Source organism: Panthera leo, chromosome C2 (genome assembly GCF_018350215.1).
Source record: "Panthera leo isolate Ple1 chromosome C2, P.leo_Ple1_pat1.1, whole genome shotgun sequence".
Taxonomy (NCBI): Eukaryota; Metazoa; Chordata; class Mammalia; order Carnivora; family Felidae; genus Panthera; species Panthera leo.
In genome coordinates, this window is record NC_056687.1 from 68,569,711 (window position 1) to 68,586,164 (window position 16,454).

Below are 16,454 nucleotides of genomic sequence, written 5' to 3' on the forward strand. Positions count from 1 at the left end.
CCAAGTTAGCTTCACAAACACTCAGTTTGCAAAAAAAAATATGGCAGAGGAGAGAAAAGTCTTAATATATGAAGTGTTTTATAAATGAACAAGAATTAAGTAGAACTTAACAGAAAAATTCAATAATACAGATGAGCAAGCTATTCAATGAAGTAAAACTACAAATGACTGACAAATGCATGATGTGAAAAACATGTGAAACCTCACTAGCAAACAGTGAAATATAAATGAAAACAATATATGCCTATTAAACTAGCAAAGCTTTTTTCACGGTAATAATATTAGCAAGAATGCAACAGAACAAATATGCTCCATCCATCAGCAGGGATAAGAATTGGTACCACTCTTCTGGAAAGCAGTTTAGCAATATGGATGAAGGTTTATACTCTACCCTCGTGCACTGTTGGTGGGAATATAAACTGGTGCAGCCACTATGTAAAACAGCATGGAGGCGCCTCAAAATTAAAAATAGAAAAACCATATGATCCAGTAATTCCACTACTGAGTATTAATCCAAAGAAAACAAAAACACTAATTTAAAAAGACATACACGCCCCTATGTGTATTGCAGCATTATTTACAATAGGCAAGATATGGAAGCAACGCAAGTGTCCACTGATAGATGAATGGATAAAGAAAACACGGTATGCATAGGGGTGTGTGTATGGGTACACACACAGACACACACACACACACACACACACACACACTCTGGAAAATTAGCCATAGAAAAAGACAAAACCTTTCCATTTGCAACAACATGGGTGGATGTAGAGGGTATAATGCTAAGTGAAATAAGGCAGCCAGAGATAAATACCATATGATTTCACTTAAATGCAGAATCTAAAAACCAAATGAACAAACAAACAAACAAAGCAGAAACAGACCCATAAACACAGAGAACTGACGGTTGCCAGAAAGTGGCGGGGGGAAGTTGGGCACAAGAGGTGAAGGGGAGAGGGAGATACAGACTTCCTGCTATGGAATGAATAAGTCACAGGAATAAAAGGTACAGTATAAGGAGTACAGTCAGTGGTATTATAATAATGTTTATGGTGACAGATGGTAGCTATACTTGTGGTGAGGACAGCAAGGTATAGAGTTGTCCAGTCCCTATCTTGTACACCTGAAACTAATGTAATGTTCCATGTCAACAATACTCCAATAAAAAAATAAAATGTTTATACTCTTTGACCCACAGTGGGTCCCTTCCCAGGAATCGCTGCTACACAGAAACTCACTGGCCTGGGCAAGGCTTTATATGCAAGGATCATTAGAAAATTTTAAATGAGGAACAGCTAAATGTTGAACAACTAGAGAAGAGTTAAATAAATTATGGAGCTTCAAATACCCTGAAATATGTCAAGGCCTTTAAAATATTTTATTTGAAGAAGATTTAGCATCATGGGGAAATTTTCAAAATCTAATGTCAAGTGGGGGAAAAAAAGAATACAGAATTGCATATTCAACATGATCTCAATCTAAAAATATATACGTGTTAACAGTGGTAGAATGTCTCTAGGTGATGGTGGGATTGTAAATGTTTTTTAAGACCTTTTTCTTTAGACCACTGAATACTTCCCAACTTTTTTATTGTATGTATTACTCTTAGAAGAAAAAAATTATAAATTTATATTAAAAAAGAAAAAAACTACATGCTTTTACTGTGAGTAGGGCAGGCTGCAAGAACTTCTCGGCTAATAGAGGAGATAAGATGAGAATTCAAATGCCTACAAAGCCAGGCAGTATAAGCCAAATGGGAAAAGAGAGTCAAATCAGAAAAAGAAATCATTCTAGGCAGTGGGCACTAGGAAGACTTTATGGAGAGGGGTCTAGAGATGGAACTTGCAGTGTGGGCAGAACCCAGGCATCCAGGTGGGAGAAACCACATGAATAAAGAGGTGGAGGGAGTTCGAAGGGTGCAAGGGTGCCTGGGGAACTCCAGAAAGTCAATGCTGACTGGAAAAGAATGAGCAAGGGAACTGGCCAGAGATGAGGTGAAGCTCACGGACAGATCACAAAGAATATGCTATCCATGACCAGGTAAGGACGTGGCACATGACCCGGGAAGCATTAAAACTCTGAGTGGCTGCGTTTCCAAAACTAAAAAGTATACTCAAATTTCCATTTATAATATGTGCATTCATTAAAGAAAATTTCAATTTCTATCCAACAACAACCAGTGTTAAGTGGTTTATTCCTCTTTTTTAATCTACTCACAGGTTTTTGTTTGTTTTCATGCAGCTATGATCTTACCACTTATAGTAGCCTACTTTTTTCATTTAACATTATAACGTAAGTATATATTCCCCTGTTATTACAACTTCTAATGCTGCAGGCTTTCAGTAGGAAAATGTGATCAGAGCTGCACTTTGGGAATATTAATTTCATGGCTGGAAAGGGGGCGGCAAAGAGGAAGATGCTAGAACTAAAGAGGCCAAAAAGAGAGCTGGGCAAATGGCACAGATGAGAAGGACCAGAGCCTGAGGGAGGCTAGGCACCCTGGAAAGGGGGGAGCAGTGTTTGGGCTGTCCCAAGCAGGGCGTCGTGGAGGAGTGAGTCTCCAGGGGGTAGGGAAGGGCTTTGGGTCTTAATCCATGAAGGGAAGTCTAGGGAGGGACTGGTTTTAGGGTGAGTGGAATGAGTAAGACAGTGTCATAAAAGCTAAATGGAAGGGGGAGATTCAAGCAAGAGTCAGGTGCTGTGGGAGAGGCTGAAAAGATAAGGATGAATCAAAGGTTGTCAGGGGCCCCCGAAGGTGACCTCTGAGAGAGATTAGGTAGAAGAGGAGTCCAGACTGCAAGGGAGTAAGTCATAAGGGGCGATGAGGGGGATGGTAGTGAAGGTGGCTCTTTCTCAGGATGCTTGGGAGAAGGCATGGGTTACAGCTTGAATGGATACAGCACGGTGTGGTGGGAGAAGCCAGAAAATCTGGTTTATCCAAAGGCAGAGGGAGGGGGGCCTAAAGGACAAAGGACAGACGCCTGTTGAACTGCAGGGCGGTGCTGTCCATGATGGCAGTCACCAGCCACAGGTGGCCACGAGCGCTGGAAATGTGGCTAGTTCTCATTGAGATGTGCTGTAAGTGTAAAATTCACACCACAGTTTGAAAGATTTTTTGTATTAATTACCTGTTGATATGATAGTCTAGATACATTGGGTGAAACAAAAGATATTGTTAAAATTAATTTCATCTGTGTTTTTTGTTGTTTTTCTTTTTTACTTTTTTGGCTACTGAAAAAATTAAAATTATGCATGTGGCTCTCATTACATTTCTGTTGAACAGCATGGCTGGCTGAAGAACAAAGAGAAGGCAAATCAAGAGGGACCTGGAACACGCCATCATTACAGGCTGATTTGCAGAATATCAAACCGGTGTTTTGGAAACCTTGACAATCAGTGAATTTATTGACAGCCCCACCTTTGGGCCTCAGAGAGATGGGCCTCCCTCTCTGCCCTTTAGTGGGTCATTTTCCAAAGGCTCAGATTCATACATCTGCCAGGCTCAGAACACACTTCGGAGGCACACCCTACAGCAGCCACTCCCTCTGACTTTTGGGAGCATAAAATGTAGAGGAGGAAAGGGAAGGGGTGTGTGGGGGCTGAGGTTCAACCATAAGACCCCAAGGGATAAGAAGGTCTCGGATGGGAGCCCAGGCATAGTCTCAGGCATTAGGACTATCTAGAGAGCAGATCAACTTCTCTAGCATGTCATGAAACCTGAGGGCTTCAGGAAGGTATATAAATTTGAAACCATGGGGAGAAGGGGCAGCCTAGGAGCAATGACTGAAGGTAGTGTAGAGAAGGGACTGGGCACTTAGAAGGCTAAGTGCTCATCCTGGATTTGAAAAAAAAAAATGTGTGGATATATATAAAACTAGAGAGGTGGGGCGCCCGGATGGCTCAGTCACTTAAGCGTCTGACTCTGGCTCATGTCATGATCTCACTGTTCGTGAGTTCGAACTCCACATCCAGCTCACTTCAGATCCTCTGTCCTCCTCTCCTGCCCCTCCCCAACTTGTGCACATTCTCCCTCTCTCAAAAATAAAATAAAAAACATTAAAAAAATAAAACTAGAGAGGCAATGGGTGATGGCCAAGGTCTCTGCCACCTGGGACAATCCATGGAGCAGCCACAGCCTGAGTCTCTGGCTGCTCAGACAGAACACTTGTCTTGACCATACTACCATGAATGGAGATGCCACAGACAGGATTTTCTGAGAAATCCCCAATCTCAAATATTCTGTCCCTGTTCTCCTGGAATGCAACGGAACTCCCAACACTGCAGCACACACACTGCAGCTCTGAGACAGCTGGTTACACCTGGAAGTCATACCAGTCTCCTGTCCGACCCCATGCACCATCTGTGGGGAATCCTAGAGGAAGCTGGAGTTCTCCACAATCTGTCAGGCAACGGCCTCTCCACCCACCCAGGTGCAGGGATCACACGTACAAAGCAGTGTGGAAATGCAGATACATTCCCCTCCAAACCAAACCAAGGCCACAAGTTGGGGTGGAGGGGACTGGCCTGGTGGGAGAGGCTTAGAAAGGCTTTCTAGAGAAGCTGGGTGGTGGCTCTGCTCACCCATAAACTGCTTTTCATGCAGTTCTCTGATCTCCGGGGTAAGGAAGAGTTTGCTTCGTGGCCTGGCAAGAAGTTTTGTGGGCTAGAAGTTTATTTATAATCCAGTGCAAATGAAGTCTCTCTCATCCAAAAATCTCATCTCGGAGAACAATTATCCAGCCCCCCACCCCAGTTCCCCCACCCTCAGCTTCCTCCTCCCCCTTCCAGGAAAGCAGACAGGCTTGCATTGTTCCAGGTGAACAGTGGTGACAGATGAGGATGATGCCAGGCTGTGTAGGTGGAGGGAAGGGGCTGACAAGACGCTGGAATCAGATTCAGAAGGAGAGATGAGAGCACCACCACACACACAGCTCTGGTTCCCACCCTACACAGGTTAAGTGCAGCTTTCCGCTGTCTCTCCACCCATTAACCTCCACCCACCCACACCTCCTGCCCCCTCCAGGCCTCACCTCCAGGGCCCATTTTAGGTCTGCTGAATTTGGAAGGAAAACAGAAAAACAAAAGAGAAAGTAGAACTGCCATTACCCTGCTCACCTAACCTTGACTTGCGAGCGGAACATGTAATGGGGCTATGTCTGTCTGTCTGTCTGTGTGGAAGGCCCAGGGGCCCTGCGGATGACCCAGGACAGAGGGACACCCTGGTGCTGCTCTGGACAAGGCAGGCTTGCCCAGGTGCCTTGTCAGGTGCCTTGACAGGGATCCGGGGGCCCCAGAGGAGTGCCCCAGAGATTACCTGCATAGAAAGGCAGGGAGATGTAATCAAAGGAATGCTGTGCTGGAAGTCAGGGCTAGCCTTGTGACTTGGGGCAAATCCCACCACCTACTAGAATCTCAACGCCCTCATCTCTAAAATGGAGCTAAGGACACCTGCTAATAAAACACTGATGCCAACACACTACTGGCGTAAAGCACCGTGGTTGGGCTGGCCATGCCGTGAGTGGCTGAGAGCAGCAAGAGCTGGATGAAAGCCCCACAGGGCTGGCCATGCCTCCTTCTGCTCACTGGCACGTCCTCCTCCCCCAGGATGGAGCTGACACACAGCAGGCACCCATAAATGCTTGTTAAATGAATAAATGGATGAAAAGGAAGTTAAGGGCTGCAGGGCACTTTCAAGGCCTTGAATATTCCAGCACACATCAGAAGATAGTCGAGGCCCCCAGCAGTCTTTGATTCTGACACTGAACATATAGCACAAGGCAGGAAAGGGGGGTATAGGACCCCCATCCACAGGGAGGCCAAGGCTTGAGTCAGAATTACGAAACGCAGATGACCCAGCAAAAGACGACAAATGAAGGTAGCACTAACTGCCACACCAGTAAGGGCCTGGAGGTGGTTTCTCTCAGGAAGATGAGCCATGAGACAAGTCTGTGTGTACCTGTGAGCGGGATGCAAGCTCAGTTGAGCTGGGAACTGCACCTGGGTGTCCTGTTGGTAAGTCCCTTACTGGCTGGCTGACCTTGGGCCTATCACTGGGAAATCCCCAGAGGCTGAGCCTGTGAGGAGAGAAATAACGTTGAAATGGCGCTCGCAGAAAGGCTGGGTGAACAGCAAACGACCTGGATTACTGCAGGGCCAGCCCTCTCTTCCCTGGCTGGGTTATCTCAGCAAGTTGTCTGTGTCCCATGAAGTTTCTTCTAATGTAAAACAGGAGAACGTGACCCCATGGCTCTCAGCTACTTCCCAAGGGCCCTGACATCCTGGGAGCCTTCTCTGTAGTGTGACTCAGCCTCCCACAGAGAAAACCAAGAGTTGGCTCTAGTCCAGCTGCCACTCACTCCCAGCCATCCTGCTAACACGGGGCAGGAAGGGCAACCATGGCTGGCACCGAGGCCATGAGGTATGAGGAGTTAAAGTCCTCCCCAGGGCCAATGGAAACATACCCTGGGTGTTGAGGGGTGAGCCATTAAACTCAACCATTACTGGCACATGCCTATAAAAAGCACCCAGTGGGAAGAATGTGGCAAGCATTCATTTGCAGACTGCCCCCCCCCAACACCCCTAGCCTCCAGAAACATACTCTCAGCTTGAGGTCCACCTAGTGAGCTCTAGATTATCACACCAGTACCTCTTACCACATCCCTTTAGAGTAGATAATTGAGATTAACCTTTTTATTTTAAAAATACATTTAAAAAAATTTTATTGGGGGAGAGGGGCAGGGAGAGAGGCGGACCGAGGATCCAAAGCAGATGGATGCGGGACTTGAACTCACGAGCCATGAGATCATGATGTGAGCCACAGTCAGATGCTTAACCGACTGAGCCACCCAGGAACCCCATAAAAATACATTTTTTAAAAGGCTATGGCAGACTATTCATTGTCTACCTAAATTCATTCTCCCCTTCTTCCAAAACAGCATGCAGTAGCTGGGCGCACAGCTGCCATCCTTGCAGCCACATGATGATGCTCGGGTCAAAGGAGCATGAGTGGAAGTGACGTGTGTGACTCTCCATCATCAGACAAGCCCCCTGCCCTACCTGGACCAGCACCTTTTTGTACTTCCTTCTGGCCTGGACCATGGACAGGCCCCCAAACCCAGCTCTGACTATGCAGATAGGGATAATGTCCTTGTGGGTGGTGGAACAAGCCCATGGAACTGGACCAGGTCACTTCGACTCTCACCTCCTTAAAGATATAAACTCTCATCTCCTTAAAGCCACAGTATCTTGGGGTCTCTGTGTTACGTGCCTTAGCCCTTCCCTCCAAGTAATATACTGCAAACAGGAAAGGTTTCCGGACCTGAGCATCCGATGGCCCATTGTTTCTCCTCCTCTGTGAATACTTGCTCCAGTACAGAAGGGAGAAACCACAACATGCAGAGCACATAAGATGAGGGAAGGCAGGAGGGGGCTGAAGACGGAAAGGCTGCTTGAAAAACTGCGGGAGGTTTCTGAGGTAGTGGTCCTGACAAGAGCTGGGCCTGAGCCCAGACACCAGACCAGAGACAAAGCAGACAGAGTGGCTGGATTCTCAAGGGCGGAAGGAGGTGTAGTGGCTGTGCACACTCCACAAGCTGGGAAACAGAGGACGAGAGGAAAGAAGGAGCAGGCTCTGCGTTATCTCAAGGAGGTGAAGCCCGGTGTGTGGAAAGTGCGTGTGGTCTGGTGTCAGAAGACCTGGGTTCAGATCTCAGTTCAGTTACTTATTATTAGATGAGTGGTGGTAACTGAGTTGCTCCCCCTAGTGAGCCCTGGATTCTTCTATAAAATAAGAATGTACTATCTACTTCCCAGGGACTGTTCATAAACTAAATAGTGTGATGATATATAATGTCTGAAAAGCAATGATCTTCCACTGCTTATCTGGGTTTAGATACAGTGAAAGCAAGAAACTGAGGACCCCAACCAATCTATCCCCAGTCCCTGAGGGGGGTCAGGAGGGGAAGGATATCAACTGGTATTTGTCCAGTGTCTTGAAGCACCAGGAACACTGCTGGGTGATTTTCCCAGAACATCCCCCAGGGAAAGGGACACATGACCAGACCCACGAGGGTTCCAGTCTGGGGCCTCAAGGCACTGTGCACATGCAGCCTAGCCTCACGCACCTAGCCTTGGAGGGCAAGGGCTGGGGGCAAGGCTGCTGCTCCCACAGCCCTTTGGGCAACACCTCAGGGACTCTGCCCATGAGGGGGAAGAGGCCCCCAAAGACAGGGACCACCCTGCTGGAGAAGGGGCTGCACTCCTCGGTCCAGTGGCCTCATCGGGCTCTTGCCTGGGGATAATAGCCCTTCACTACAGAGTCCGCATGTCCTCTGCCTAAAAGCAGGGGCACTGGGAGGTATTTGGGGAGCTGCTAACTCAGGAGGGAAAGCAAAGCCTGAAGCTTCTCAGGAGGCTCTCAGCAAGCTGCTGGGCCTGGGCTGGCACAGGCTATGGAACACCTCACATTCCTGTCTGATGGGCCCTCAGCATTTCCACACAGCAAATGCAGGAAAGCAAAAGGTGCCCCAGTACTTTGCCTCAGAAGCCTGGGCCTCAGGCTCAGGCTCTGAACTGGGGGCACAGTGAGGGATTTTTCCAGAGGTTGGGGCAGCGAGGTCCCTGAGGCCTGCAGTGGGACTAGAACCACCCAGTGGCTCCCGTCTCATCGTTGGGCCCGTTTTCCTCTTTTTCTTCCACAACCCAAGTTCCTCTCTTTCTTCACAAAATTACTAGAGCTGATGGAGGAAAGTGAGTGGAAACTCAGCCCATGCCTGGCCCCGCAAGGCCGTCCCCCATAGTCCCAGCACCACCCTCTGCTGAGCCCACCACACAGATCCTTGGCCTCTCCACCCATCTGGCCTGTGTTCCTCTGCCAAAGGGCACGTCCACGATCCTCTGTCTTCTCCTAAAGGTGACCTCCTATGTCAGCCTAAAGCCCTGTCTGTTCCTTAGTTGACCCCCATGTTCCCTGATAGAACATCAACCTCTCTTAGTCCCAGCTGCTTAGACCCGCCCCAATCCCAATCCCACCGTGAAGAGCCCTCTCCTCCTCACCTCTCCCCAAAGACTCAGCACATTCTGCTCTGACCCTCCAGGACATAGGCATTTCCCAGGAACGCTTTGGGATCCAGGAAAGCATCGCGATGCCCTGCGGGGCAGAGTCTCAACCCCTGAATGACTGACGCCCCATCCTGAGAGTTCCCAGACCAGAAGAGCCAGGAGAGAGCTTTCTTCTCCCCATCTGGAGGAAGCAGAGTCCCTCCCAGGGCTGAGGTGGATGGAAAGAGCCTGAGTCCTTAGGAAGGCAGACTCGAGCGGAACCCAAGCCAGCAACACCAGATGCTCTCATTCCCCGGCCACGTGCCTGCGCCTGGGATGACAAAGTGTGAGAACTTGAGAGGAGAGGAACGCGGCAGCCCACATCCCACCACCAAAACCCTGAGTGCCCTGCCCCACATCAGCCACAAAGGCAGGAAAGCCTGACCAGGCTCACGGCTGGCATCCGCCATTCCTGATGGTCTGCTGTGGACTAAGGCCTGTGCCAAGGGAGCCACCATGGGAAGGAAGCCTGGGGTGCATCCTTTGTAGTCCCCTAGTTGAAGCAAATAATCACTCCCCAAATAAATCAGCTTTGAGAGTTTGAATGTTTGTCAGCAGGCCTTTCTTAAAGAAGGCCACAGCTACAGCAGAAAGCAGAGCCCAGCAAGGCCACCTTGGACCCTGGGGAACCTGAACCCTGACAAACAGAGGAGAGGGCACACGTACCCAGAAAGGTGGGCACCGCAACACTCAGCCACAGGTTCTCTCCTGGTCGGTTAAGGTCTTCACGCTGAGAAGTATCCACAGCAAATTACTAAAGGATCAGCCGGGTGGCTCTCTGGGTGCTGAGACCACATCTCACAGAGCCTCAAAACCCCACACGGTGCCTGGTACGTGGCAGGCACTTGATAAAGGTGTGGTGAGTAAGAGAATGGGCAAACACGTCAAGGAATGACTGGCTTAGCCTAAGCACGGCCACTTCCAGGCAGCAGTTATGTACACAAGGAATACAGACTGATTTGACCTCAGCATGAGCTCAAAATAATTGAGAGAGGAAGTCTGCTGCAAATCATCCACTGCATTCCCAGCTATCAAATGCATTTAGAAAGCTTCTGCTGCTTGGTATCATCCATGCTGCCGGCCTCCTTGCTTCACGCAGCTAACTGGATTGACACCCAGAGGGAAGGGGAACTCTCTTGGAGCCTCCCAGTCTCAGCTGGGCTGCTCCAGGAGCCAGAACAGGACTGGGAGAATGAGGGCTGAGGAAGGGACATATTCTCCCTACCCCGCCACCTCAGGTGTCACAGCATTGATGCCCCTTGTCCTGAAGGGCTTTCAGGAGTTGGGACAGAGGTCCTTTTGAGTATCTCAAGTGCTAGCATGAGCCACCTAAACTAAATTGCCCTTGTCAAAGTAAAGCCACTGCCTGGCACTTGCAGGGCTGGTCCCAGCTTTCATCACTGCCACTTGCTGAGCTATGGAATTTGGCCAGGAGCCCCCAAGCCCCCTGTCCCTCCAGGTAGCACACGATCAGGACTGAGGAAGCACAGGCCCTGGGCTGGAGTCCAATCCCATTTCTACTGCAGTCACTTTGGAATCTTAGGACACATCTCTTGACCTTTTGGTTCTTATAAAATCGGCATAGGACTTCCCCGTACTTGATGGAGAAGTTTCCACTGATGGTTATGGTCAACTCCCAACTATCCATATTACGGGAATCAAATCAGTATTTGGCTAACCCCATGAGTCATGCTATAAGCAAAAAACATGGCCCCTGCTCAAGGCACTCTCCATTAAGGTAGGGATCACAAGGGAAACCACACAAAGAGATAATGAAGAGCAAGATGGCTAGGTTTAGACTGGAGATGCCTCCCGTGGGCTAGAGAGGCCAAGACAGGCTTCAGGAAGGGGTGAGGTCTGGGTGGGGAGCTGAATGGAATCTGGATGGGGAGGGGAAATTTTTGAACAAAAGCAAAACCTTGAAAAACTATGGCATGACCAGGGTGGTGAAGAGGATAGCCAGCAGGATCAGAGAGTGACAGGGGATAGATGCTGCATATTCAAGTGGCCCAGATGATGAACCACTGTCTACCAAAACAGGAAGTTTGGTATCACAGGCAATAAAGAGCCACTGCAGGTTGGGCGGGATAGGGGGAGGGATTTCATGATGAGATGATATTTAAGTGTCTACTGAGTGCTTATAGTATGCAGGTAAAACCCATCTAATCCTCATGACACCCCACGAGGCAGTGCAATTAGAATTTCCATTTTACAAAGAAACTGAGGCATGAGGCACCTGGGTGGCTCAGTTGGTTAAGCGTCCAACTTCGGCTCAGATCATGATCTCGCGGTTCCTGGGTTCGAGCCCACACCAGGCTCTGTGCTGACAGCTCGGAGCCTGGAGCCTGCTTTGGATTCTATGTCTCTGTCTTTCTCTGCCCCTCCCGGCCTCGCGCTGTCTCTTAAAAATAAATAAACATTTAAAAAAGAAAATGAGGCATAGCAAGACTAAGCAACTTGCTGAAGACGACACAGCTAGGAAATGGCTAACCACCATACAACACTGCTCCTCACTGCCACCAGGAAGGAAGAATAATTTGTCTCTAGCTGCAGAGAGGGGTAGAGACAACGAGGTCTGCAGACTCTAGGAATACTGCCGCATTAGGGAGATAAGGGTGAGGGTGGACTGGAGAGATGAATCCAAGAGATCCCATGAGGGAGTACTGACAAAAGTACTGACTGACCCACATTGGGTCCATGGAGACCTGAACGCTCAGAAGACCTAGGACAGACATGGAAAAGTTGAGAAGGACACCAGTTATGGGGCAGATGCGTTGAGAGTCGTCCACACTGTGGACACTTGTCACATCTCTCCTTGGTAGAAAGTTGTTTGCCCACACAGCTTAATGCTCAGCTTTAGCCCAGGCCTTTTTGAGTTAGTCCCACCCTCTCTCTGCCCCTCACAGGCCCCTCCCCCCATGACACCTCTACCCCTACCAGAGCCCCTGCTCCAGGGCAGCACATCTGTTCCCAGGGGAAATGGACCAGCTCTGGTTAATGTCTGTTCACAGCCACAGAGTCCAAAGTGGGGGACTTGTTATGTCCGCGGCTGTGCGTGTGAAAGCATGCATACATGTATCAAGATCCTGCAGATATAAACAGCTCCATCTCTGAGAAGGAAGCATACTCTCATTTTTCCTCAGTGGACGACAAATAGAGATAAACCAGGCGCTGAGTTTTCCTAGGTCCTGCTGCCAGCAATCGCAGCCAAGAGGGCTTTCCACAGGGTGTCCTTCCTGGAAACTGGGCCCCGAAAGTCAAGTGTCAAGGCACCACCCCAGCATCACCCCAGCCTACTCTGTCTCTAGGCTCAGCCACCCATTGGGACAGACCCCTCTGTTGCCTGTTTTCAGAGTAATCTGGAGACGGAAGGATATTTACAACCCAAGGTCAGCAGCCACCATCTTGCTTTCTTGAGAAAGAATGTCTGTAGCTAAGAATTTGTCCCAGGAATGCATGAGGGGCCAGAAGGATGAGAGGCCTCGGGCAGGCCAGCCTTTCTAAGGGCTGATTTCATCCTTCAGTGTCCACTGAGGGCCCACTGTGTGCTGGGCACTTTGGCATCCAGAGATGCTGGACAGGGCGCTCACACGGCATGGGGATAGCTGGGGGGCTGGGCAAGATGACCACAAAGGCGGTGTTTAGGCGTGGGAAGAGAACACTTTGTTCCTCTGTCCATGTCGACATCTGTTCTGGTGACTGTTAGGCACTTGCCATGAGGAAGACAGCAGAATTCCTTGGGCTCCCTGCAGGTCTTCCGAGTAGTAGCTGGAGTTCTGGTGGTGACAGTGATGTGGGGGTTCTTAACCCAAAGACTGGGTTCTTTCGTGGCTGTGGGAGACTGTGTGTGAAGCTGACCCATAAGTCCTCAACGTGCCTGCTCTCCAGGGCAAGGGCTGCAGAGAGGTATGGGGGGACTCAAGGGCCGCTTGGTAGTTCTGCCTGTTTTAGCAGGACTGTCACTAAGGTGGTCCTCGGTCTGGAGGCCCACCGGACTGAAGGGCAAGGAGTGATTCCTTGCCCTGAGTGTAGCCAAGGTGGTCCCAGTTAAGCTAAGGGGTACAGGGACAGGCTCTGGACCCTGGCACTTCTACAAGAGAAATCAGAATTTCTTCTGAGGACTGTAAGTTCTTTCTGCCCAAGCCAGGGCCTCCCAGTCCAGGAACATCTCATTAGGGGAAGGAGACACTTGTTTCTAGAAGGCTTTCCTCCACTAGAGGCCTCAGGACATAACCTGCTAAGAGGAAATCACAGTCAGCCAATGGCCAGCCTGCCTACAACGTGCCTGCCCAGTGAGAGCTAAAACATGTAACAACAGACCCCTCAGTCTTCGCCCCACGTGCCCTCAGAGCAGAGTAGGCCAAGTGAACTAAGAGGATGAACTGGTCAGAAGGAGAGGCTGGCGAAGAGAAGTTGAGGCAGGCAGGTGGAAGGAACCAGCACTAAGTCCCCATCAGGAAAAGGGCAGGAAGAAGATGTTTCACTGAAATATTCCCAAAGCCTAATTTTAGACAATAGCTCCTTTCTCCATCAGCATTCTTCCCAGAATTAGGATTTGCATCTGGTGAATTCCCGTCATCCCCTGGGGAAGTTTCATCCTCTGGTGTTTCAAGCATGGAGTGCTTTTTATCCGTGCTGATGCAGACCAACAGAGACACGCCCCAGCAAGAAGAAGGGAACTCAGACCTTTCTAAAATTGTGCATGTATTCACCCACACAAACACATGCACCTGTCCACCGCCAGTTGACAAGAACAGAGCAGACAAGAGCTGGAGCTCTACACGGCAGCCAAGATGATCTTTTCAAAACAAAGATCTGATCGTGTAAACTACACTTCCTCTCCCACTTCAAACTCTGATAACTTCTACGTCTCTTGGAATAAAATCCAGTCTCCTTAACTCAGCTACGTGTGCTCCTGTCATCTGCTTCCTTCTGCCTCTCCAGCCTCATCTCACACTACCTCTTGCTATCAGTACCCTTGAATTCAATCCCTGCTCCATCCTGCCACAGGGCGTTTGCATATGCTAGTCCCTCTTCCAAGAAAACCCCACTCCCATGCTCACCCCTTTTTGCATAGTTGTCATCTACTCTTCCTTTAGAAGAGTGTAATCATTTCAGCCTGTAGGTAAATTTTCTCACATTTAAACTGTGGGCCACTTGGGAAGAGCTGATCCTTCAGAAAGAGTGAAGGGCTGCTATGCATGAAATTGACCTTACAGACTTCTTGAGTGAAGAACTGAAGGGTCACAGATAGCAAACAGAGAGGCGAAAGCTGCCCTTCTTAGTCTGTACTCAGTCTCTTTCAGACAAAGAAAGACAAATATTCAATTCCTCTGAAAAGCCTTTTCTGACCTCCCAAAGTGACTGCGACGTCCCCACAACAGCCAGCACAGGCCCATGTCTCCCTCCCTTTTGTGCTGAGCACAAGCGAAATTTTACCATTGTCAGTGTGATTTCTCATCAGAGAACCACTTGCCCACTAGACTGACAGCTCCATCAGGGCAAAGCCCAACTGCTTACAGTGAAATATCAGCACCGAGCACAGCATCTGGCACAGAATAAATGCTCAAGAAACACTGTATGAATGAATGAGTAGATGGATGAATGAATGAATGAATGAATGAGAAAAACCAGTTCTGAGCTGGGCATTCTCCAAAGCTGGATCCTTAAATTACACCTCAAAACAAAGCTGAGAAACAGCTAGGGCATGGCAGTCACCTGCCTACCTCTTCACCCATAGGCAGGAAGCCTTCCTTCTCCAACATGTTCACCCACCGGTCATCTTCAAATTTCAGATCCTGAAAGGGCTTTTTCAGATGAGGAGACACATTCACTGCCCAAGATCACACATCAGGCAGCAGCACAGCTCCTGGACCAAAATGTGCCGCTCTGCTAGAGCAGGCCAGGCCTTGCCACAAATACACCCCGGAATCTCGGGGGCTTACCTCCAGACAAGCTTAGTTCTGGCTCATGAAATACTTGAAACAGGCTGAGTGGCTACTCCCTCTGGGTCACGTGGCCTCTTGGGTCACCACTGAAGGGCAGGAGAAGGCGGGGGACTGCCTGGATGGGCACACGTTGTGGTATACGTGGCTCCTGCCCACATTCCACAGGCTACAATTCAGTCATCTGGCCCCAAACTCACTTTGAGGAGGCTGAAAAACTCATGAAGAGGGGACAGTATGGAGAACACATCCCTACTACTGTCCTGCTGCTCCTCACTAGGGTTATTTCCAGCCAGAGTCCTAAAGTGACCATAGCCTCCACTGGCCAAGTGGCCCCAAATCCCAACCAGGAGGACAAAGCTTCCTACCCCAAGATGATATACTGACCAGAAGCCCAATTTCCCAGAGCAGAGAGCCCTCAGGCAGAGATCAGCAAGTGGTCTTCCAGATTGGTGTGGGGGCTGAGCGACAACAAAGACCACACCCTAGTCCCCTGACTATACTGACCTCACACCTCAGAGGCTCCAGATGGTCCAGCTGGTCCTGTCCCAAGGGAGGGCAGCCTGACACTATCCTTGGGAAGCCCTGCTACCATGTTCAAACTATAGGCTCTTATTCTGGTCATCTGCCTGTCAGAGATGCCAAAGGAATGCCAGGAGGAGGAAGCCCTGGCAAAGGAAAGTAACCAGGAGCTCAGGTCCTGGCCCTAGTCTGATTGGGGAAATGTCTTAGTTGCATCTCTTCTGGCCTTTGTTCCCTGGAAGGTAAAACGAGAATGCCCAGCACCCCCCCCCCCCTTCTACGGTCCGGGGTTAGGGTGCAGATCAAAGAAGGGAGGTAGAAAATGGCGTTCAGATCAAAGCGCCCTCAGTTATTATAGACAGAGTCACCTGAAGCTCCAGGGTGGCTCTTCTCTCGGCCCATCCTCTGACTCTGCCAAATAGGCCAGTGCTGCTGATGCCCTGTGCCACACTCTCATTTTCCAAGTATTCTAGCCTAGCTTCAGGAACTCAGGCTGGAATTCTCCAAGCAAAGTGAATTCCTGGTACTGGCTAGCTTCTTTGTCCTATGGTACATGGACACAGCATCAGACACAAACGTTCACTTTCAAATGTTTCTCCCACCCACCACACAGATGTCCACTGTCTCTGGTCAAGGCACTCTGGGATCACATCTGGTCTTATGCCATTATTGGTTCTGGAGCTGGAGAGTGGGGTTGATGTGGGGTAGTGTTGGTACAGAGGACCCCCGGGGCAGGGGGAGCTGGGGGAGGGGCCCTCACAAGCCATTACAAGGCTGAGTCTGGGCCAGGGAACTCCCCTCCAGCAGGACTTCTGAGGCAAATCTCTTGAAATAACCCTGAGTCTCTCCACTCTGGGGAGGGGAGCCTTATGAGGTAAAAAAGGA

At 49.5% G+C, this 16,454-nt stretch overlaps 1 protein-coding gene across 2 annotated transcripts in view; it reads right to left on the reverse strand.

Annotated features, from left to right (window-relative positions):
- ADCY5 (adenylate cyclase 5) overlaps window positions 1-16,454 on the reverse strand; it is a 146,166-nt gene that overhangs the window by 70,683 nt on the left and 59,029 nt on the right. The window contains exon 1 of one of the 2 annotated variants that reach the window (XM_042903839.1): window positions 14,829-14,867. The exons of the other annotated variant lie outside the window; for it this stretch is intronic. Coding sequence (XP_042759773.1) covers window positions 14,829-14,867 — 39 coding nt within the window. Of the gene's footprint in view, window positions 1-14,828; window positions 14,868-16,454 lie in introns of those variants that run through there. 2 annotated transcript variants of the gene reach the window in all.